The sequence below is a fragment of the Perca fluviatilis genome, chromosome 16, assembly GCF_010015445.1.
Source record: "Perca fluviatilis chromosome 16, GENO_Pfluv_1.0, whole genome shotgun sequence".
Taxonomy (NCBI): Eukaryota; Metazoa; Chordata; class Actinopteri; order Perciformes; family Percidae; genus Perca; species Perca fluviatilis.
Window position 1 is genome coordinate 24260230 of NC_053127.1, and position 23679 is coordinate 24283908.

The 23679-nt window shown below is 38.0% G+C and overlaps 1 protein-coding gene across 1 annotated transcript; it reads right to left on the minus strand.

The window, feature by feature from the left end:
- Window positions 1–241: 241 nt before the first annotated feature.
- Window positions 242–22456, minus strand: LOC120543697 (transcriptional regulator ATRX-like). Its single transcript, XM_039776851.1, has 35 exons — window positions 22274–22456; window positions 20880–20986; window positions 20728–20783; window positions 20357–20385; window positions 20109–20230; window positions 19588–19692; window positions 19050–19159; window positions 18125–18192; window positions 16227–18013; window positions 15850–15910; window positions 10090–10244; window positions 9721–9897; window positions 9525–9633; window positions 8597–8693; window positions 8280–8462; window positions 7903–8047; window positions 7657–7766; window positions 7254–7397; window positions 6980–7154; window positions 6707–6844; window positions 6194–6369; window positions 5985–6102; window positions 5461–5591; window positions 5280–5350; window positions 4851–4915; window positions 4581–4737; window positions 4400–4491; window positions 4202–4307; window positions 3914–4091; window positions 2115–2306; window positions 1871–2014; window positions 1676–1741; window positions 1483–1578; window positions 897–1025; window positions 242–806 (listed from the first exon to the last, which is right to left on the minus strand). The coding sequence occupies exons 1-35, from the start codon at window positions 22291–22293 to the stop codon at window positions 723–725; spliced, it is 5703 nt and encodes a 1900-aa protein (XP_039632785.1). The 5' UTR covers window positions 22294–22456; the 3' UTR covers window positions 242–722.
- Window positions 22457–23679: the final 1223 nt, after the last annotated feature.

The window sequence follows — 23679 nt, forward strand, 5'->3', positions numbered from 1 at the left end:
AATAACAGCATTTAAGTGACATATGCACACAATTTCTGAGGATATTCTTGAAAAAATAAGAACATTTGTTCCCTTACAAAAAGTTTCAAATTCATTGTTCTGCACAACTTAAAGGACTTTTTGTAAGGGTTTATAACACTGACTGTTACAACTTTGATCTCTTTCAACAGATCTTTGCTATCTCTGTCATGGCCTGAATCTTGTTGCTGGTTTACAAACACAAATTTAAAAATAAGAACCATTTTCAGTTTTGTCAATTTATTACATAATGATAACTGGTAACAAACCCATACAATGTTAAACACAATTAAATAGAAAAAAACATTGAGGTTAAACAGTAAGGCAGGTACAGTAAGGCTCAGTTCGGACTCAACAAGAATTTTTTGGTATGAAGCAGTTTAACAACTCGTTTTTTTGCAAATTCTTAATAAGACATTTGTTAAACCTAACTAGGTGTTAGTTAAAGTGCTTGAGAAATTACAAAACAAAACGGTTAGTACACCTGAACATTGCAACTGAAATTATTCATTCATTACTTGAAATCCTAGGAAATGGAAATAAGGTTCTATAAAATCAAAACAATGTGCTGCTGGTACATTGTTTTAATGATATAGGAGTTCAGACTGTTATTTTTCCATATTAAACATACATTCAATTCACTGGTAGAGCAGTGATAAAGAGCAAAGGCATCATTTTGTTTTCCAACCAAAACGTGATTTTCTTCAAGTCTGTCCAGGCTGGGTCACAGTGGTCATGGTCGGCTGCTTCCTTCGATTCTTCAGTATGGCCTGAATGCTATGTGTAAGCTACAGGGGGAGGGGGGGAGTGAATGAAACATGAGAATGGCTATTTGTACATTATGTATGTATATACGTACACACACAAAAATGACTTACTGTTTGTTGCTGTGCAAAAATGTCTCGATAAAAGGCCTGTCTACGTTCCTTCTCCTTCTCATCAGACACTTTCCAAATCTTAGCTTTGGTCTTAACCGTGGCCTCAGGCAGCTGAGGATTCTGTTGCCACTGTAACATAAATAAATAAATGGTTACACACAGAATGTACAAAGAATATTCTGAACTGATCTTTAACTGTAACATAACATTTCTTTTTACCTTTCTGTTATGAATCAACATACAAATGAGTCCTGCCATTTCTAAGCCCCTCCAAACCAATATACAAATCTAAAACAACCCTTTACCAATGCACCCCTCAAACAATATCAGTCATTAACACTGTTACTTTCATCTTACATTACATCTTTCACTGTAACATAAGATCAATATCGTGGGCCATTTGCATCATCTGTTATCTGCAAAGTAATGTGCTGCAATGTATTTTATTAAGTATAATCATATAAAAAAACATATGGTAGTTGTCAAATATGACTTTAATTAGCAGTTGTAAGTTTGTTTTCATCACATTAAAAAATTCCCTAATTTTAAATCCTTCCTTTTACCACGAGAACTTAATGCCACTCACCACTCGTAACATGTAATCCTCGATGGTGTGAGAAGTCGTCCTCTGCATTGCCATAAAGGCCTCCGCTACATTTGCTCTGCTCCTGTTCAGCAATTCCTGCAAAGACCTTTTTTATGGAATGTGTTGTATAACACACAAACATCACTAGCAGCAATCTTAAGAAAAGGTTTTAGAAAATTATACTTATGTATACCATTAGCTGTTCATTGGTCTTCGTATCCAAGATGTTTAGGCTTGAGCTGGGTGGAGGGTTGGTAGACTGGAAGACACATATTTACATACAATAAGCACATAGAGTTATAATGTACTGTAAAGCCTAGGGCATGATGTTTTACTAGACAGAGGCCCGTTAATGATAATTAATGCCTTGCAGTGATCGGCTCTTTACCTCGGCCTCGTACTCGGCCCAGGCATCTTTGCGTTCTGCCTCACTGAGCTCCTCCTCTTGTTTATGGTCCAGCAGAGATTCATGCTCGTGGAAAGACACTATCTGGTCTTTACAGGTTTGTAATAGCTGTGCTAGGACCTGATCCTGAGAGACAGACACAAAAAGTCATTCAATACAGCAAATCCTTTTCAGACAGCTGTGTGTAATTTTTACATGGCATCTAAGAACCTGAACGTAAAGGCACCTTTGGCAAAACAGGGGGGGTTCTTTTGCTTTTCTTAGAGTTTGGGTCGCCCAGCAGGTCTGGCTCAAACACGTAAAGTTCAGTCAGTTCAAAAAGGGTGAAGTGCCTCTCAATCTGCTGCTGATCCACCACTCGATAGGACAAAGACTGCTTGGTCACCTGGCGATCGTAGATCTTCTCCTCCATGGTGCCCTGGAGATGAAAATGGCCGCAATGATAAACAGGACTGAAAGGTATATAGTCCAATAAAATACAGCAGCTCCAGAAGATCTTATACTGACCACAAAAAAATAATAATAATCCAGTATTCCTCAAGAAAAAAAAAGCAAAGATTGGGGGAGTCAGAATGGAATTAACATAAATGTATGCAGCAGAATGGAACATCTTTACTCCTATTCCATCAATCAATTAATCATCAATCAATCAATTAATTTATGAACCCTCAAATTGATCTGACTTAAAGTGATGGTTTGGAGTAATTACACCCTAGGGTCCTTTGCACCATGACCTCGAGCCAAACACCCCCCCAGAAGCTTTTTTCAGCTGGGTCGAACATTGGGAGAGTTAGCGTAGAGTAGCGTTATCAGCTGAATAGCTTAGTGCAGGGGCTAATGGATCCGAAGTGTCTCTTAACATTACCCCACTAATAATGCCCGAAATGATACCAAACGTCTACAGTAGTACAAATAGGTTATGCACTCATAAAACGATGGATTGTAAAGTTTGTAAGTACACCAGAAGTTTATGTAAATAACACTTGCCTGCTGGCTTCTGCTCTCTGCTGTTGTTGTTGCTGCTGTAAGACGAGTGCTTAGGGACATCTACAAATTACAACACCGAAAAGAGATGCAACAAAAATATTTTTTAATTTAACTTATTTTTTAAAGTAAGTGCTGTAGAATAACTAGCATTGAGGTAAGTTTGGAGACATTACCTTATTTAATCATTCAATTAATAAATATTTTTGTTGCATCTCTTTTCGGTGTTGTAATTTGTAGACGGCCCTAAGCACTCTTACTGCCCGGTAGTAACAGCAGCAGCAGCAGCAGAGAGCAGAAGCCAGCAGGCAAGTGTTATTTACATAAACTTCTGGTGTACTTACAAACTTTACAATCCATCGTTTTATGAGTGCATAACCTATTTGTACTACTGTAGACGTTTGGTATCATTTCGGGCATTATTAGTGGGGTATTGTTAAGAGACACTTTGGATCCATTAGCCCCTGCGCTAAGCTATTCAGCTGATAACGCTACTCTACGCTAACTCTCCCAATGTTAGACCCAACTGAAAAAAGCTTCTGGGGGAGTGTTTGGCTCGAGGTCATGGTGCAAAGGACCCTAGGGTGAAATTACTCCGAACCATCACTTTAAGGTACAAATAGTAAAGCTCAAGAAGACCTGCATTTTGTCCCAAAAACACAATGCTACCATAAAGTTCTGTTTAATTGGTTATTTTCAGACAATAGATGATAGCTGTATTCGCTGCAAAATTCCTACTTGTTAAAACAAAAAAAGAAGCAACTATTCCTGGCACTATGCAGCCAGCGCACTACAAACTGTAAAGAGACAGATCAACTCTTTTAAAACTAGAATGCACATCAGCTTGTTTGACTTGGATTACAGAGTCTGTATCACATATGTCAAGCGTGTAATTTTGTGCAGAGTTCATGTTTTTTACATCAAATGTTGCCGTGGTATTGTTAAATAGTAGCATCAGTTATTTACTAAAATTAACACTTTTCCTCTTGTGTTGATCAAAACCCTCACGTTTCAGATATAAATGAAGACCAGCAACTTTACCTGAGCCAAGAAGCGGTACACAAACACTTGTTTGAGCTGACCGAAGCGGTACACCCTGTATATGCTCTGTATGTCATATGAGGGATTCCATGAGGCGTCAAAGATGATGACCCGGTTGGCGGCAACAAGGTTGATGCCAAGTGAGCCGGCTCTTGTTGAGATGAGAAACAATCGGCCGCTAAAATAAAGATCAAGAAAATACAGAAAATTGTCATGTCACGGTGAAACATTCTGTCTGGATCTTATTAAAGGATAATCAATATATTTAGAAAGTTAGACAATCTGTACCGATGATTGCTGGCATTATTGAAGTGATCTGCCCATTTCTTCCTCAGCGGAGCACTGGTGGAACCATCAAGACGATAGTAATCAACGTTTTTAATCCAGCTACCCCCTGTGAGAACAATAAAGCACAACAATCTAAATGACAGTACAGTCAAGGAGGACATTTTCTAAATCAATTAATATTTGCCATAAACAGAATACCTTGGAATGAGGATGGGTCTCTGGCATGGTGAAAAGTCTTGAGGAAATCCTCAATTAGGTCTAATGAGATCAACGACTGACTGAACACAAGCCTAAAAATGCAAAAATGGATTTGGTTAGATGTGAGGACCAGTCACCATCTTCGGTTTAAATTTGCTTCAGATTCGAAAAAAAAACATACACTTTATCGTTCAGGTCTTCAGCCATTCTGAGGATTTCAAACAAGAGCACCATCTTCCCAGAGTGCTCAAGGATTTTGGCATCTTCTTCAGTCAGCAGATTCTTGAACCAGCCCTCATCTAGACTCTGAGACTTCGAGCTGATGGTTGCTTTCTTTCCTACACAGAATATAACCCAGGACAAAGTACATTAGTGTGGAAACTACAGGGTTGGAGTATTGGTGCCAAATGGAGCTTTAATACCTTCCACTGCTGGAGGGTCTTGGACTCACCAACAATAACTGCTGTATTGCTTTCATCGGTATTCCCTTCTTGTCCTTCGTTCTCTCGCAGTCCACTACATCAGGCAAGAAAAGTGCATAAAAAGTATATAAATAAAATATACATCATAAAATAATGTTGCAGTGCAACTGAAACTTCAGAAATCACTCATACCTCTCTTTCTTTATTTCACAAAGTTGATGCATTGTGTGACACCAATCTACATGATTCCTTTTTTTTATGTTTTGCACCTTTATTTATCTAGAATTACAGGAATTCATAATTTAACTAACTGAACATGGCTTTCAAAGGCACATAAAAGGTCACAAAATCTAAAAATGTTCATAAACCACTAGATGTGCAGAAGATTTAATGAGAAACAAATGAGGTGAAAATATTTTGTTAAAGCAGAGTGTGATTATTAACATAGTAGGGCTTACCGCTCAACCACAGTGGTTTCTTCTTTTCTCAATCGAGCTGCCTCTTTAATTCTCTTCTTTTCAAAATATCCCTGTTATGAAAATCCAGTTAAGTGTGAACTGAAAATGTGTTAAAATGTTGAACTCTTAACATAATGCTGGACTAATAAGAAATCAAAATGCATTTAAGGGGATTCTTAACCTTGTTTTCTTTGCTGATGAAGTTGAGCTGAAGGCACCAGGGATGAGTCCAAATTTTGCTGAGCACCTGAAAGTCCTTGAACAGGTTTGCTCCAACCCTCCCTGTTGCTCTGTTAGTCACGGAGCCCATACCTGGAAAAAACATGCATGTACTTTAGATGGTCGTACATCAGTGAAACCCCACATTTAGAGTTATATAAGTTACAATATGAGTAAATGTCACACATTTTCCAGGCATAACTTGACTAAATTCTTTCTCTCTAGGACCCCAGTATATTTTTCTAAGAATAAGCTTAAAAATGGGGAAAATAGCCTATATAAGTGACAATTAAAAACAATAATTTTACACTGGAACAGAGGTCAGGAAGAACAGTGTCAACTCACAGAAGAGCAAAATAACTTAAATTCTGCTAACAAACTCAAATGGTGTGATTTCTCCTTCTCTTCATAACATTTAGATTATTCTAGCTGTGATTACTGTACATCTTCATTCCTTAAAGTGAAAATGTGAAGAGAGATTCTTACTGGTGACGTAGTCGAGGTAGTAGCGATACAACGTATACTGAAGTGGTGAAACCCTCACTGCCAGCACATACTCGTATTTAGGAGGCAGAAACTGAGTCAACTCTGAGTAATCTCGTCTCTAAGAAAGAAGATGAACACAGTGTTGTGAGAGCTGGAATATAAAACAAAACTGAATGTGCTTATACAGACAGTGTTTTCTTTTTCTTTACCTGGACACATCCGACCAACATTGCATGGAGCACATGTGCTCGCTTCTTCATGATTCGGACGTCTCTTGATGTGGAGTCAGCACATTGGCCGTTCTGTATGGGGTTGATGAAACGGTTTCGGAATTCGTTCAGTGAGCCCAGTAGATTCTTCTTGATGAAATTGACCATGCAGTGGTCTGTGGGAGCAAAATGTGGTCTGTCAATATAAAGAGTTTTATTTATTTTTTAAATATCTGTCAAAACATCATGCCTACACTTAATTTCCTCACTTAGATCTAAAAGTGAAGCACACTTTGCAGTTTTGTGTTTTATATACACTGTATAATATATATATATATATATATATATATATATATATATATATATATAGATATAGTCATACATTCATTCAGTATGTGAAATAGAAAAACATTGCAAATTCCTTATAACTGTCCTTGAATTATATTCAAAATACTGTCGAGCAAAGTGTGATCTTATGGCAATATTTAATATGACGTAGTGGTGCAGACGTACACTCATTTAGGTTGTTTTGTAGTGGTGTGCCAGTTAGCACCACTCTTCGTTGGGTCTTGATGGCATTTAAAGATTTGGAGATGTTGGTCGCTTCGTTGCGCAGGATGTGTCCTTCGTCACAAACCACAAAGTCTGGACCTGTAAAAAAAAAAAATATATAAAAAAAAATATACACAAGAAGACAGATTCAGATCAAAACCGTTTCAATGAGCGACGCAATAACACATAAAACTGAAAACATTTTAACATCATGCCATTGCAAAGTTACTGTACCTGGATCCACCAGTATGCTCTGTAACTCTTTCTTGCACTCCTCATTCATTTTCTGGGCTTGTGACAGGATGCGGTACATCTCATATCCCATTATCATAACACCCCCGTCACTCTGCCACCGCTGCAGAGCCCTGAGTCGTTCTGCAGGATGCTTTTTTGTAGCCAGTTCTGTAACCTGTAACATATTTGTAGGTTTGTACACATTAGGCAAAGTGCAAGGCATAAAGCATTTGAGGCACAAAATGTAGTATTGCCCATTTATGATTTTTCATACTATCACTTTATCCTGTCCCATGTTGTTTTGCCATTTCTTGAACTCGCTGACCCAGTTGAGGATAGTATTAAGTGGACACACGACCAGGGCCCTTCTGAATTTCAGGTTCTTTGACAGCAGCACCGTGTGGAGGAAAGTTACCACCTATAAAATAACACATCTATGAGTATGAAGCATAGACAATTGACCACAGACAATAAAGCATAGTTTAAGATAGGTGCTGTTAGGTGATGTGCATACAGCAAACACAAAACCATAATACAATATAACATTTTTAACACAATTCATTTCATGGTGCACTTTGGGATTTTGTGCAGCTAGCAATATCTATTAAAGTTTTGTGTATTAATTTGCCTTGGATAAATCAAAGCAAACGATGATATTGGAGGTGGATATGTGTTACCTGCAGAGTCTTCCCCAGGCCCATGCAGTGTGCCAGTATACAGCCTGTTCCAGGGGAGGAGTTGGCTTTCTTCACAGACTCACAACAACTGTCCCAAATAAACTGGACTCCTTTTGGAAGAATAAAGAACACAAGGTAAGTAAGACTCAACTGTATTAACTAATGCTGCCGTCAACATTCCTGTATAGTGCATAATAGTTAAGCAATGTCCTCTTCAGTGTGAGTGAAAAGAGAGCACACACTAACCGTCCACCTGGTGAGGCTTCAGTCTCGTCACCAGGTTCCTGTGCACCTGAACAAGAGGATTCTTGGTTTCCTCATCTTGATCCAGGATCAGCTTGGTGGTGATGGGACACGCTACTTGAGACAGCTCATCCTTTCCATCAATTGTCTGGAAAACAATGCCACCAGTCAACATTATGTCTGTTTGCTCCTCCCCTTGGAACCCCTCCCAAAAGTGCTACGGTCAGCGACAAAACATTTATACTTAGTCATTTATCAACATGGATATATGATCTAATGAGCAAGTCCTGCTGCAGAAATGTGTTCAACTACTGCAAATATCCATTGGTCATCGACAATGCAGTTTAATGGTCTGGTTTGACCTGCTGTGTATGCAGTACCTCTCTCCTGTCCTCCATCTGTTGTTTCCTTTCTGCCAACCTTTGACGTCTCTCCTCCTCCTCTCTGAGGGCTTCCTGGGTCTCAGCACGGAGATTCTCATCTTCAATGATATCCCGGATCTTTTTGCGTCCTTTTGGTGTGCCTTTACTGTCGCTGTTCTCATCTCCATCCTCTTTATCACTCTGCTCAAATACAGAAAGATTCAACAAGCGATATGACCATTAGACGCCAGAGCCAACTCCCAAGTTTAAGGCATTAGAGATGAGCAGATGCAGATAGAAATAATAAATCACTTAGTTATAACATCAACCGTTACCTTTTCACTGCTGGAGTCGGACAACCAAATGCAGGGCACTTTTATCTTCTTTTCATAACTACGCAATGCCTCCTTCTCTTTACTGGATAATCTGGAGCTAAAAAGAGGAGAGAATCAGATATGAAAATCAACTATGTACATAATATATACTGAAGTGTGTGTGTGATAGACAGACAATGCATTGGGTGTTTCAGACAGCAACATTAATTAAATATTCAGCATAAAAATGTGGTCCAAAGAAAGTCTGATTTTTTTTAATTAAATCTTGATCTATGCCCGATTTGGACTGCTTGTTTCATAACTTCTTGCTTGTTAACGCTCTTGGCTTCTACTACAGGAACAGGCACTGAACTTGCTCAGTCAGTGCACAGCAGGGGTGGACACACTATCATGAACGCCAGTTTAAACCATTATGATACATTAACCCAGGAATAAATGCTTTACCAGAAATTTATCAGATTTAGAAAATTTACGTTAAATAAGATTAAAAGAGCATAATATGGTATATGGTACTACAGGTTGTGTTATTGAAATGCATTTGTATTTGATTGCATTAATGTATATTATCCAGGTGTCCATTACTGTATATTATCCAGGTATATCCAGGTGTAAATACAAATTTATGTATATTATCCAGACTGTGTAACTATTAATCAAAGGCATAGCACGTTCATTCTCTTACAAATTAAACTTTAAATTTATAAGCATTAAAACCCACCCTTACTTACAATTCAACACACTGGGGTTTTGCTGCTAACACCTTACTTCTGCTATGAGTATGACCAGTAGCAAATGGTGGCTGACACGGATAGCAGATTTTAAATAGATATTGCTACAGAAATCACAGAGTCTGTTTGCTGACTTTGTAACCCTACTCTACCTGATCTACTGTTTTTGATGTTAACAATGGCAGCTGAAACGAATGTACCTTATGAGTCCATCTTCACCGGCCTCATCCTCGGACTGACTCAGCTCCTCACTCATCCCAAGATCTTCTGGCTCAGACTCGTTACTGTCACCATCACTTTCACTATCAGCTTAACAGAAATCAAAGTCAGACATTAGAGCAAAGTAGATACTTCCTGTTCAGAAAGCTCAGTTTCTAATGTTAGAAGTGTCCTTACAGCCCAGGTGTTTGATGCTGGCCTTTCGCTTGCTCTCTGGCTTTCCTACATCACTCTCTGCCAGGGCCTTGTCACTTGGCGTTCCCTCATCTAAGGTTAGTTTGTGGCGGAGAAGATGGTGTCTGGAGTTGGGCCCATCGCACGTGGTGTCAGATGAATCTGATGCCATGTCTTCTCCTGCAGCAGAGATATCATTTCCCCCATTTTATAATTCACAAAAGGCAACTTTCCAATTGTCACAACTTTGGTTGTAAAGTACAAATATCAAAATCCACTATTGATCAATAGGACTAAAACTGGGAATGTGTGCTTATAGAAAAGATGCACAAGCGGAAAGCAAAAAATGTGCTACGTAAAAAAAATACTTACCATTTTCATCGGTTTCATTATCCTTATTGCCTTGTTTCAACTCCTTCTCACCCTCCGAGTCAGATTCATCATCCTGCGTTTCCTCATCCGAAGAGATATCTTCGCCCGAGGAGTAGTTAGCTTTGATTTCAGCCAATAGCATTTTCTTAGCGATTCTTTCAAAAGTGGAAAAGAAGGAAAAGGTACCTGAGGTTCATTTCATGATCAGTAACATTGTCTTCAGCTGGATATTGTTATACTTCATAGCAAAATCATAATTAAGTGTAATAACAGTTAACAAAATCATTCATTCATGCTGGTTAGGTGCAAATTGTCCCTGAGCTGAGAAATTGATTCTAAATCTAATCAGATATCTTTAGTGAGTCACCACTGTTCAATCCACATTAACCAACAATAAAGTCTTGAACTGACGTGCCAATATAAATATAAAGCTCTGCTCGTCAAGTCACAGACAAATTAAAACAACTGCTACATCACTGCAGGACATGCATTTAAAATAAAAGCAGAAAAGAGAAAGATACGCAGACATTTTGAAGAGTAAGAATTTATTACAAGTACTCTTTACAGAAAATAACACGACATATACTTAGTTTATTCTCCTTTGGTTAATGAGGAGGGATACTTTTCATTTATTTCCTACAATGTTTTTTTTTTTGCTTGTTCAAGTCTGACAGACATTTTTCAGTCGTTTTTTTATGTGAAAATAAAAAGGTACATTGATCTCTGTTCATCCAATCGTGAAAGCTCGCAGTTGAAGAACTACAGTCTTTTTGAACACAAACAGAACTGGCTGTATGCTCCTCTGGTACTATCAGCCAATTAATATTGTGTTAAAGACAGCATGTGTGACACAAAAAACACAAAATTACTAACAAAGTCTGTACATATTTACTCAGAATGAAATGTAATTTCAATTGTTTTTAACCCCTTTATACTCCAGTGGAGCATTACGTTTCAAAAATGAGGACAGTATGCACAACATCTGATACAGTTCATGATAAACATGTTTTCAAACTGTAAAATATTCATGGTTTTAATACCATAATGGGTTTTAAACACTCATTAGTACGTGCAATTATTTACCCTCTTAAACCCCCTTCTACATCTACATGTGTTCAATGAGCATTTCCCAACATGGGGCTGACATGCTTACATGGGTCTGGCTCGAGTTCGTCTACTCTGGTCATTTGTCAATCCTGCATTCACCCTCTCTCACCCAGGAACCTGCATTATGTACACAGGTCTGATCCTGATCTCCAAGTGGGTTGTCAATGCAGGTCACTAGCATAACTGCCATTTTGACTGACATTAAATCCGATGTCCAATGAGAGTTTATTGTAAAAGACGTATTACAGAATAGCAATGCCAGACGACAGCGGCAGCAACAGGCCAGAGCCTTGGCTCTCATTTGACATGCTACAACTGGGAAAAAAAGACGAAACAGAAAAACACTGAGGAAAATAACATACTCCCACACGTGAATTTGGCATTATCGCCATTGGTATTCGCATGCTGTGTGGATTTTAATTAAATAAAACAGTAATTTTCATGTTTTAGCCCACTAACTACTAACTACTAACTTTACATTTCTGCTGACCATTTTCCAACCAAAGTTGTGCTATAACTACAGCTGAAAACAGACTTAAAAAAAAAATGGGTTGGTGCCGATAGGAGGCTACAATATCCCAGTTTTAACTGATTGTTGCCTAACAGCACTGCATTCACTGCTGTGCTGTCAGAAAATCCGACCTGGAAAAAACATGAGAAACAAACATGGATGTCAATAAAGGCACAATTTGAATTTGGTCGCTTTTTGCATTATAATAGTTGTTTCATAGCCCACTCTCAATTCTCAGATATACAATGTTCCCATTACATTTGAAAGCACTGACCCAGAAGGCTTTTTAACACAAATTGTTTTTATCTGGATTGCTTTAGCAAAACGCAAAAGCTTGTTCACCTGTCAAGCAGCGTTTAAAAGGGATAGTTCAGATCTTTTGAAGTGTCGTTGATTGAGGTAATTATCGAGAGTCAGTGTATTACGTACAGTAGATGTCAGTCAGCACGCCCCAGTCTGGAGAAGCAGAAAGGAGCCCCGACACGGATGCGAAGCAAGCGAGTTTTAGCGAACTATGAAAAAGCCCACCTAAAGAAATCACCTTTTTAAGTGTACATTATTATTAGAATATTTTAATATTTATTATATTATACCACCAGACTCCTTTGACAAAACAGAAATTCAACCCCGCATAACACAAGACTAACCGACCGTGGCAGCAGTGGACCAGCGTCTCCTGTTTTCTGCAAGGTAAAATTACTGTTATGTCAAAATTAGTCTGGTGGCTTTGAAGAGAGCGATAGAACGGCTTCAGTTCCCCATCGTTAGGAACTGGTTGGCGGCAAGTTAAAGCAGTGAAAATATTCTAAATATAGGGTACACTTAAACTAACTAAATTTTTTTTAGGTGGGCCTTTTTAGGTGCCTAAAATAAGTTTTGCTGCTGCCCCCGTCCACAGCAGTACATTGCTTAGCTTCCGTGTCAGGACTCCCGTCTGCTTCTCCAAACTGGGGAGCGTGCCAACCAACATCTACTGTGGGTGATAAACTGACTATGAATAAGTACCTCATATACAAGCCCAATTCAAAAGATTCAAACTATGCCTTTAGGTCTCTGCAAGTTTAAATACAGTGAAAATGTATTCTTCAGTTTTAAAAGCTACAGTATGCTTTAGAAAATGGTCAGCAGTAATGTATACTGTGTATAGAAAGTGGGGTAAAACGTACAAAAACACTGTTTCCGCTGAACACTGTTGACAGTGAGGACTGTAAATTATTTAGATTAACCAGGTCACTACATCTGGAAAAAGTTTTTCAAACATCATTCCTCAGTGCTTTGACTATTGATGCATTATAATAACCAGATCCAGTTTTACTGGGCACATATCACACACACGCTGGCTGAGATGGCCACTTGTATTAATTTCTGAATGTATGTGACAGTAGATTTTCTTCATTGTTTTACGACTGTTATGCATGGGGAAGATTCTCTGCAGGTCAGAATATGTCACATGACCTCCAATTTCGATGCCAAAATATTTGCACAAACCCTGCGCTGTTCCTCAGGGGTTGGCCTTGAGCAGCAATAACAAAATTTAAATCACCTCCATTGTACTGGGGTGCTGTCGGGAATCTCCGACAAATATCTCAAAACCTCAGCAGATGAAACCCAGACTGTGTGCATGGCTAGATACTACTAGATGAACAGTGGTGGGAAAATATCCCTTTGGAATTTGAGTGAGTCAAACCTTTAAGAGAATCTTAAGCGTCTCTTAAAGTTACAAGTAAAAAAAATGTGATTATGATTTTGGCTCCCAATCATCACAAAAACACAATAATCGAGAAAAACAATGATTTAGCTCATTACGTTTTGCAAGTAAACTAAAAATAAAGTTTAAATAGGAAAAGTATTAAGGAAAATTTCACAGTTGTACTTTTTTTTTTAAGTTCAATAATTGCAACATCTTTCCAGAAGTCAGCGAGTAATCATGTTTAATTATCGTGATTTCAATATTGACCAAAATACTCGAGCAGCCCTAGATCTTCTTCTTCTAGAGCCTTCTTATCACTACTATAGCATACAGTACTTCATATATGCAAAAGTGCATGTCCCCAAGCTGCAACAGCACTTTGAACAGGTGTATCTGTATTTCAAATATTATAACACTAAAATATACAGACAATACCTAAAGTTAGTGCTGCATTAGTGTGTTAAGGGAATAGTTGCAGCAATATGACAAAGATCAAAAGAAAAGAAGAACCACAGCTCCACCCATCACAGCCCAAATATTTAGAATGCGACTAATATCTGGTCATTGAGATAATTTTTGGAAAACAGCACCTGGGTCTACTAAATGTGTCAAATACGTGCTCTAAAATAATTCAATGGCACAAATGACCACTCAAGGCACCCAGTAAATGTCAATCTGCCATAAAGCCTGCTCTAAACTACATTAGGTAAGATTGTGGGTAATTTGTGGTTTCTGGAACTGCAGTTAAAACTAGTTCACATGCAAGTTATTCCAGAGCTAGTAACTTTCATGTGAACTACTTTAAAAAAAAAAGAGAAACTACATGACACAATTATTATGTCACAATAAAATGTATTATTCATCATGGTGACCAAGTGTAAATACCAAAGCCTTGATGTTGATGCCTTAAATATACGACTGCAAAGCACTACTTAACAATCAAATAAGGAATGTCAATTGACATGCACCTCAAATCATATTTGCAATTGGCCATTGGTGTATACCATTATTTACATATTCTAAACTCGACATCAGTTAAAAAGAATGTAACAAGTGTGTATGGTGTTTTGGGTGAGACTGTGGGTGTTTATTACCAGAGACATGTTCTATGCTTACAAAATTTTCCAAATTGTGTCAGTTGGACATTAAGTGTAGCCCGTGAGAGTAGCCCTATGAAAAATCCTGAGATTTACAGGTGTTCACGATACCATCATTATAGTCTTTTTCAAAACAAAGTAATAAATCAGATTCTGCAATAATATATTTAACAACACTGGCATCAAATACAAAACCCATTCATGAAAATGCAGCCATTAGGTGAAGCTCAAGTCATGTGTGGTAGAAGAATTACTAAATATATTGTGTGGCCAGAATTAACAGTGGCTGCAACAGGAATTTAACTTTAGTGCCTAAAAGAACTCAAAAGCTGAATAACAAAGCTAAAGCGCATTTACAGAGCCAGGTACATTAAATAAGATATCTTAACAAACAATACTTTTGCCATCTTATAGTTAGGTCAATTAACTCGTCTAACCATAACTGTGATTTATGTAGAGTAAATTAAAAAGTAATAATATCAAGAAAAAAAGATTTCAAGGTGAAGCATAAAAGTTTTAAGACATGCTTACAACTTTTGGTTGATTAAAAAAAATAAAAATACTTCATAATTTTATTTTTTAAATGTAAATGGATGCAGATAATCTGTCAGGCATGTTTCAAACGTTATACTTCACCTGTAAATAACAATTAAGTAAACAGTGCTGCTCACTGGAGGACAACAGTTCTTTGTGCATTCTGTAATAACACTGAAGAGTAGACTCAAAACCTCTAGTTCAAATCCTTCTAAATATGTTCAAATACTGTCACTGAAAACAGGCTGAGCTGTAAGGCAAACTAAGTTGCATTCATTGTTCAAATGTATTCTCAGACCTCTCCAAGTGGAAAGTGGGTCAATTACAAGGTTTCCCCTTTTGTATCAACATAGTAGGACGGTGATATAACACAAGGTATAAGATCTAATGGCGATAATAAAATCTTTAAGTTAAATGTTTCTCAAGCGTTTACATGTATACTGGGTTGCACACTAAATAAAACATAGACAAGCATTCTATGTGTGTTCTGTATTAACAAAATGAAAAGCAATACAATTTAAGTAAAGAAAATATATAGAAAAGCAGAGTATGTTGCTTATCCTTCACAGGTCTGTTCTAGGCAGGTTCAGTCTCAGTGCATCATAATGCGGTCTGTATGCTTAACAGTGTATCTCTAGAATGTGTATTTGATTGCTGGGGTTCTGCTGCAGCTACGTTTAGGTCTTGTTTGAATAGACTGCAATTGAGTCTTAATGACATAGGTGTTGCTAGATTTTGCACAGCGTTTTGGATTCAATGTTACCTTTCTTCCACACCTAAGGTGTTTTACAAACTCTACATCTGGGCTTTTTGAACCATACCTATTTTCTGGATCATCATCTTCTTCTGCTGCCCACGAGGGCCCAGATTGCTCCTCATCTCCTACAAAAACACAAAATTAGAAACATTAATTGCTGTTTCAGACAAAACATAAATTGCTCTTTCAGAAAAGTTGTTTCAACAGAGAAATAACATCATTTAAGAGCTGCAACTAAGGATTATTTTTAATTGTCGATTAATCGTCGCCTATTTTGTCAATAAATCTATAAAATGTCCCTCAAACGTCTTGTTAAGTCCACAACTTCAAGATATTCAGTTTACTGTCATAGAGGTGTGAAGAAACTAGAAAACATTCACCAATAACTATTGACAAGGTAAACTGCAGATCTAGATATATAATAATAAATATAAGACTCACCTGAAGATTGGTGGAAGGCTGCTGCCCCCAGTAAGGCCACATCTTCAGTGATTGGCTTCATCTTCTGATCACTTCCTTCACTCTCAAAGTCATCACCGTCATCTTCATCTTCGCTTGTGGACGATGACGACTCCATTGCTTTCCGACGAGTTTTAGCCTTAGACTTTCCAGCCTGTATCCTACCCTGCTTTCTAGCCACATCTTGATCCTCTCTTTTGACAAGGTGAGACTTCCCTATTGGCCTCAGCGTATTCAAGTGTTTTATTTTCTTCTGCGATTCCACATCATCACTAGAGGAATCTGTCCCACTTTCTCTTCGAGATTTTACTCTTCTGTTACTTGAGTCAGACTCGGGGGAACGGTCCAGCATCTTACGTTTGCAGCGCATCTTCTCCGGTGAGATTGGGGTGTTCTTAGTGAGCCAGAAGAGACATTTCTTGGCCACCTTAGTTGATGCTTCTCCGCCATTCTCATCACTCTGGGGTTCATCAGAGCTTTGTGTCATAGCTGCTCGCTCAAGCAGCGCTGCAGGGACTTCATCTGAGTCAGAGTCGTCTCTTGCTCTGCTCGGACTTTCTTCTTCTGTGTTTTTGGCTGGTACTGTGCTGGAGGTTTCCTCAGGGTCAGAGTCACTGTCACTGTCTGCTGCTGAACGAGACGTTTTGGCCTTGACATCACTTGGTCGACGCAAAGGTGTTGTCTTCACGCGAGGAGATCGTCTATTGCCTTGTTCCTCTTCTGGGTGTAGAGATGCACTAGAGTTGTCATTGCTCATCTTGCTGTCAGCTTTAGCACCTACAACACCGGTCTCTTCATCTTCTGATACATCCTTTACCTCTGACTTCTTATCGTTCGCGTGGATGTCCGTCTCTATCTTCGGAGCATCAGAGGATGGCCCCTGCTCCATTGGTACAGGCGTAAGTTTTACTACTAGTTTTTTAGTCATGTTGAAACCGCTTTCAGAAGGCTTCAGGCCAATCTTTTGGGCACTCTGTCTGGTGTCATTTAAATCTGAATCCATGTTTTCACCAGTGCAGGCATGTGCAGTTCTCCCATCTGTGCAGCCCTTGGAGTCAGAATCATAATCTTCTAAATGTTCAGCTGCCAATTTCTGCAAGTCACGCAAGCATCTTTTATCAGAGATATCTGTATCTGCTTCTGTTACAGGCTGTGCATCAAAGTCATCACTAAATAACTTTTGCCAACAGCTCATGACATCCAGGTCACTGAATTCTTCCTTAAGGCTATCCTCGAGTGCTGCAAGTGATTTTCGCAAACCTTTAACTACTGACAAAAAGGAGTTCAAGTACAGATTGCGAACAGCAGGTGTTTGCTTGTTTGTTGTCACAGTATGAATGAAATTGACAAATGTCCGGTTTAAGATGTTTGTTGAGTCCACTAAATGTTTGGCCTTTTTGGTAAGATCCTTAGAAATCTGCAGTGCGTTATAGTTGAACACCACATTACCATCCATGCCAGTGTGATCCCATGTATCCAAAGGAATGTTTTGAGGTAAGTGTGGCAACATGTGATAAAGTTCAGATTTCTCCGGCTCTACTCTGTTCTTCTTGCGCTGCTGATACCACAGATGCTCCATGTTCTCGAGGACACTGTCACAGGCCACCACCAGGTCAAAAAGGGGCTCCGGGCTACACACATAGCAGTACCATTTGCTCTCTAAGATGCCAGACAGCTCCTTCCTTCCTAAATTTCTTAGAATACACTTCTTGCAGAATGCATTACTACAGAAGTCACAACAGATCAAGTTGCCTCCTTCAGCACACCATCTGCATGAGGTGGAAAAGAGATAATAAATACAGTAGATAAAAGCTTAGTACAAAGTAAGTTATGGGAAATGTTTATGTTTCAGTTAAAATATCAAATACAACAAATGATACCTGCATTGCTCATCCATTCCATCTCCATCCTTACTGATGTCATCACTTAAGTAATACTTGTAGCAAGACTGGAAAAAAAAACAATTAATGGAAGAGTCACAGAAAGCTTGGACAAACACAAACATGCAAGGAGTTTTAAGTGTGTAAAAGGAAGATTTTTCTCTTGTTAGCAATAATGTTAGTCTTGTTTCTGATGGCTCTTTTGAATTATTACCTTCAAATACAGAGTTCTTTTTAGCTACATTCTTAAAACAAAGCATTTTCAATATCTGACTGATCACAGCAGTCAAACAGTTGTGATATTGACAGACAGACTTAGCTCAGTATATGTATTATCCATTTGAATAGGAAATGACAATGACTGAGTGGCTAAAGTGGGTCCACACTGAATTTAGTTAGCATAATATCAATATTTTGCCATTACTGATAAATAATATTGCTTAAACTGCATATCCACATTCTGTGGGAATGAGGGATCATTTTAAAAATTCTTCTAAACTGGTTTTCATTAACACCATCTTAAACATGCTGTATTACTGTGGAGAATAAGGCTAAAGTGTCAGTACATTTGAATACAGAAAACTTTATTTTTAACTGTTTCATATAGTTGTGAAGAACTAAACAGAACCTAGTGATTAACATGACAAAGTATGAGCTACTCCACAGAAAACGAATGGATACTTGGTAAGTGTATAACAAGCATGTTTGTAACCTATATCATGATTGCCATTTCATTTAAACTCCAGTTTTTAAATCTTGGTAACAGCATACATTTAAGTATGCGTTTCCCAAGGTTTCTGACTTTTGAAGAGATGTACATGTTGATGAAAATCGAATACAGTTATATTATTATTTCATATTAATACTGACTTAAAAGGTCAGAGAAAATTGAGAATGTGTTTCTGACACAAATAAGCAGACTCACCTTGCAAATAAGTACTTTCAGAGCTGGATGTCGATAGAAGGAATCTCTCTGGAAGTGGTTAACTTGTCGGCCACATGCGGTGCAACTGACAATTCCCATGTGTTCAACTCCTATGAAAGCACATTCTGTCATTAGCAACAAAATTGTTATAATAATGGCTTGATGGGTTGTTTAAAAGATGTGAGAATGCCCTGAGCAAGACAACTGGTTAATATACAAAAACTTGCTGTAAGCAGTGCAAAGTGGGAGTGAAGCACTTGGAGGAGCTTTTTTTTTCTTTTTTCTTTTCTCAGTTAGTGATCTCTCTCACAACAAGATAATGATCGAGCCGCATTGAGAAACAAAGTGAAATGAATTTTTAGCTTGTTTTAACCAGTGGACTGCTTTTTCAGTCTGTGTGTGTGTCTTTTGTCCACAAGCAGCCAATGGATGAGTACCCCAACAAGTGCCTTTTTTTGGTTCATTTGAAGAAGCGGCTGCCTGAGTAATCATGAAGTGATGTGCAACGTTATTACAATATCAACCAGTAGTGACTGACCTCCACGTCTTCTCGAAAGTACACCTGATTTCCTGCTGCGAAACTCGGGACCCCTGAAGTCATCTCTTCCATTATCAACAGCTTCAGGCCTCACCAGTACAGTGCCTGTTTAAAAAAAAAAAAAAAAACATATCACCAATAAGTCTAAGATATTTAATCAATATTAAATATGTAATCATAATCTAAAGCTGGGGACAGAACTAAATATTTCATTCATTTATAAAGACTGATTTGTGTCAACCTACATGTTTTTTTCTGTCTTGCAGTCAGCAAGACTAAAAACACATACAGGTACTTGAGAGCTCAGCAAAGACAACAGACAAAACCCTTAGCAATCAGTAGATTAAGTGTTATAGCCCAAGACATTCCCCAAGATTTCCAAGACCAATTTTTTTTTTCTAAACTAAGACTGCAACTAAAAATAATGGACACCACTCCTAAATGTTGCACTACAATTTGCGCAGAAAAGTTATGAGGCAGAGTAAATAAGGGAATTATGATAGGAAAATGTTAAGACCTACCTTTTGGCAATCTAGTGATATCAGGGTGACCATTTGCGTTGACTGGTAAATCGAAATCCTCACTTGCACTTGAGTCCCCAGATTCATCGAGCCCAGAATGCTTTATGACAACAGATGGTTTTCTGTAATATCAGTAAAATGTTTAAAAAAAAATAGTAAGCTGCAGAGCATAGCAACATTCCGCACAGGTTGGCTGCGTACTTGGACAGTGACAAAGGAGGAAGGGTATAAATGAAATACCAACTCACCTTCTTGAGTATTTGGTATCCACTCCAGCCTACAAAGCAAGACAGTTTATTCGTTTAGTTGTCACTGGTAGCATTATCCAACATAAAAAAAATTACCCACTGTAGGGGTAAGGGTTTTACTGGCCCCTTGTATATTTTTAATGGTCCGCCAAAGAAAGAGAGGAAAAGACACTTTTCATTTATTAATGAGATATACATTGTAATGACTCATCCAAACCAGTTCTTTGTTTATGCAAACAATTTCATTTTAGGAGACTATGAGTCTCGTGAATAAACCTTCATCACCAAATTCCTTGTTTGCGCAAACATACTTGGCAATGAACTATTTCTGATTCTGACATAACACCAACAATATTTAGTATATTAGTTACCTTTGTCACAGCATGCTCTGTTGAATTTCCCACAGAACAGCTCCTGTTTGTCAGACCTGTAAAAAGAATATCGGTTAAAAATGTTTAGAAAGCATGTAAATATTAAGTGAATATTTCCATCACTTATGAATAAATTAATAAAAAAGGTGTACCATCAGCATCCTCTGAGGTTGGCGGGCCATTGCTGTCCTCAACAGTAGAATGAGCCATGTACTCGTGCAGTTTGTTGACCAATACATTAAGCTTGCTGGTAGTGGTGCTACAGTCAAGGAAAAAGAACATCGTTATGGTAAACTTGACAGTTACAAGCGGCTAGATTGTTAACCATATTGTTTGTTAAAAATCCTGATTAATATACCTTGTTAGCATTAGTAATATGAAGTAAATTTTGTTAAATCAACTATTTATCTCCCAAGATTCTATTAAACATCAACTCAACTCAATTAAAATATTTCTGATTCTGATTCAAATCCCATTCAACATCTAAAGCAATTCAGCTTTTGCTCTACTTTGCAGGACACAACCTAATGTCAGGCCACATTAGTGTTCTTGAGCAAGACACTGAACCCCAAGTTGCTCCCCGGACGCTGTATGTGGTTGTCCACATCTTAATGCTTAGGATGGGTTAAATGCAGTTTGAATTCACTACACTGTATTGTATGATTGTATGCAATGAATAATAAAGTATTGTTCTTCTTCGTCTAAACTCTAAAGCTCTATGTACCCCACAGTGTATTGTGCATGCGTGGTAATCCATCATGTGTTGCAGTGAAACATCAAAATTCATATTGTAAACTTGGGTATTTTGAGTTGTGGTACTTTGTCGACTTTTGAGGGCAACTTAATAGTGATGAACTTTTGAAATAACTAGATTTTCTTAGAAAAACTACCAGAACGCCCCATAATTTTGGTCTGTAAAGCTGCATCATCTCAATTGGGGAAAGGCACTTACTCTGGTCTTCTGGGCCCTCATAAGACCCAACTACAAACAGGCACCACAAACTACAGCCTAAAAGATTACCACCAGGTAGGACTTGTAGCAGTACTAATGTTGTAGTTGGTCCCCAATGGACTTCTTTTGTGGTGCTGTTTAGTTACTACAACTTGTTGTACACCGATAGGGTAGTAATAATAATGGTCCAAAACGGTGTGAAATAAAATTTTATTTTGTCGAAATACGTAACATTTTCTTGGGGAGGACCGCCACACCCACCGCCAAATTACTGTTTACGTTCAGCTCTCACTAGCATTAACGTAGCTAGTTATCTTAAATGTAGCAATAGCTATGGAAAAATACGATAGCTTTAACGTTACGTCACCTCTGAGAAGTCAAGAAAACATGTATTTCAATTCACATGACTGTACAGGCTGTTTTAGCCGTGTTAACAATACTTAGTTTAAATTAGCAGCTAACTAAACTAGCTAGAATTATCTGTATCTATGGTATCACTCTAGTTAGCTGTTAGCTGCTACAGCTTGCTAGTTGCTAAGCTAGCTCGCTATTATACTCTCCAGTAGACAACCGCATTTCAGTCCACAGTTTTACCTCAGCATCGCTGCAGACATATCGCGAAGTAGGTGAACAACCGAAGTCGTTCAAGTCCTTATACTTTCATGATACCAATATATTTTTGGTTAGAACATTGTGCTCAAGCTGCGCCCAACATCCCCTTCGTTGGCAAAATTGTAAAGAGAGGCAAGAGGCGACAACAACAGTGAATGGTCCTTTTCTCTTCCTTTTGTGTTTTTTTTAACGCACTTGACCTACATATTAACCTATTGCGCATTACCGCCACCTGCTGCCCCGGAGGAGGAATCAGCTGTTAGATTTGTTCATTTATTTTTAGTTTCTTTCATGAAAACCTCTGGTCTTATGATCCATTATACTCGTGCTTACAGTTTTGACTAGTGTTAGTGTGCTTACACTAAAATGTATCCTTGTTAGGGAAATTATGATACATACTTTCTCTCTTGTTATTTATTAAACTGTTTGCATAGAATAGCCTAATATTATAGTGATTACTATCTTCTCTCTCTGTTAAATTAAACTATTTGCATAGTAAAAAAACCATAACACTACTTGCCCCCACAAGATAACATCATAACAAGATAACCCAAGGACAGAACATGCATCTCTCTGACCAGATAAAGGGGACGCCATAGAGTCTGACCAGATAGAGGAGATGACATCTAAACTGACAAGATAGACAATTGGCAACATCAAATTCTGTTATGATTGTATTTCACACATAAATAAGCTACTGTTTGAGGCTTACGTTAGTAACTTACTGTACTTGTGCTGTGAGTACTGTAAACTGATTCTACTTGGAAGTAAACAAATTTTTATTATAACTTCAGTGGTTTAATCTATTATTTGATAATGAAAATATTCTAACAATCCTAAAAACCATCAATCAAAATTTCTCTTTCCCTCTCAAAAAGGTTAACAACACGTGGTACATTAGTTAAGTTCATGCTTAATATGCTATTATTTAGTGTAAATTGCATATCCTTCTGACTGACTGCTCATAAGATGTCTTCTAACCTATACTGTTATACAATCATTGTGTATTAACAGTCCACTTTTTAAATATTTGGTAGCCTATTAATGGCTTCCCTGCAGCTCTCTGTTCCAGCAACATTCTATGAACTTTTCCACATATACATTTTACTTCTGACTTCTAACTTAAAAACTGCTGTCCCTTGCAGGACATAGGCTATTGCTTTTCCCAAAGTGGCCAGTCTCCCATTCCCCTTCAACAGAGCAGAAGCTCACATACACTTGGCATTAATGACTCCTTTAATTGTTACTGTGTAAATGCATTTGCATTTTAATGCAAGTGCAACATCAACTTGCATGCACAGCATAAGAAAAAGACCCATTTTTTTTGTTTTGTTTTGAACGCTTCCAACCACTAAAGTATCATCAACACTGTCAACATCCCTAATGTA

Coding starts and splice junctions, on each gene's coding strand:
- LOC120543697 (XM_039776851.1), bottom strand. CDS start 22,293: ATGTCTGCAGCGATGCTGAG. Junction 8,463..8,596: donor CCGACTCCAGCAGTGAAAAG/GTAACGGTTGAT, acceptor GTATTTGAGCAG/AGTGATAAAGAGGATGGAGA. Junction 5,592..5,984: donor CTACCTCGACTACGTCACCA/GTAAGAATCTCT, acceptor TGTTTTTTCCAG/GTATGGGCTCCGTGACTAAC.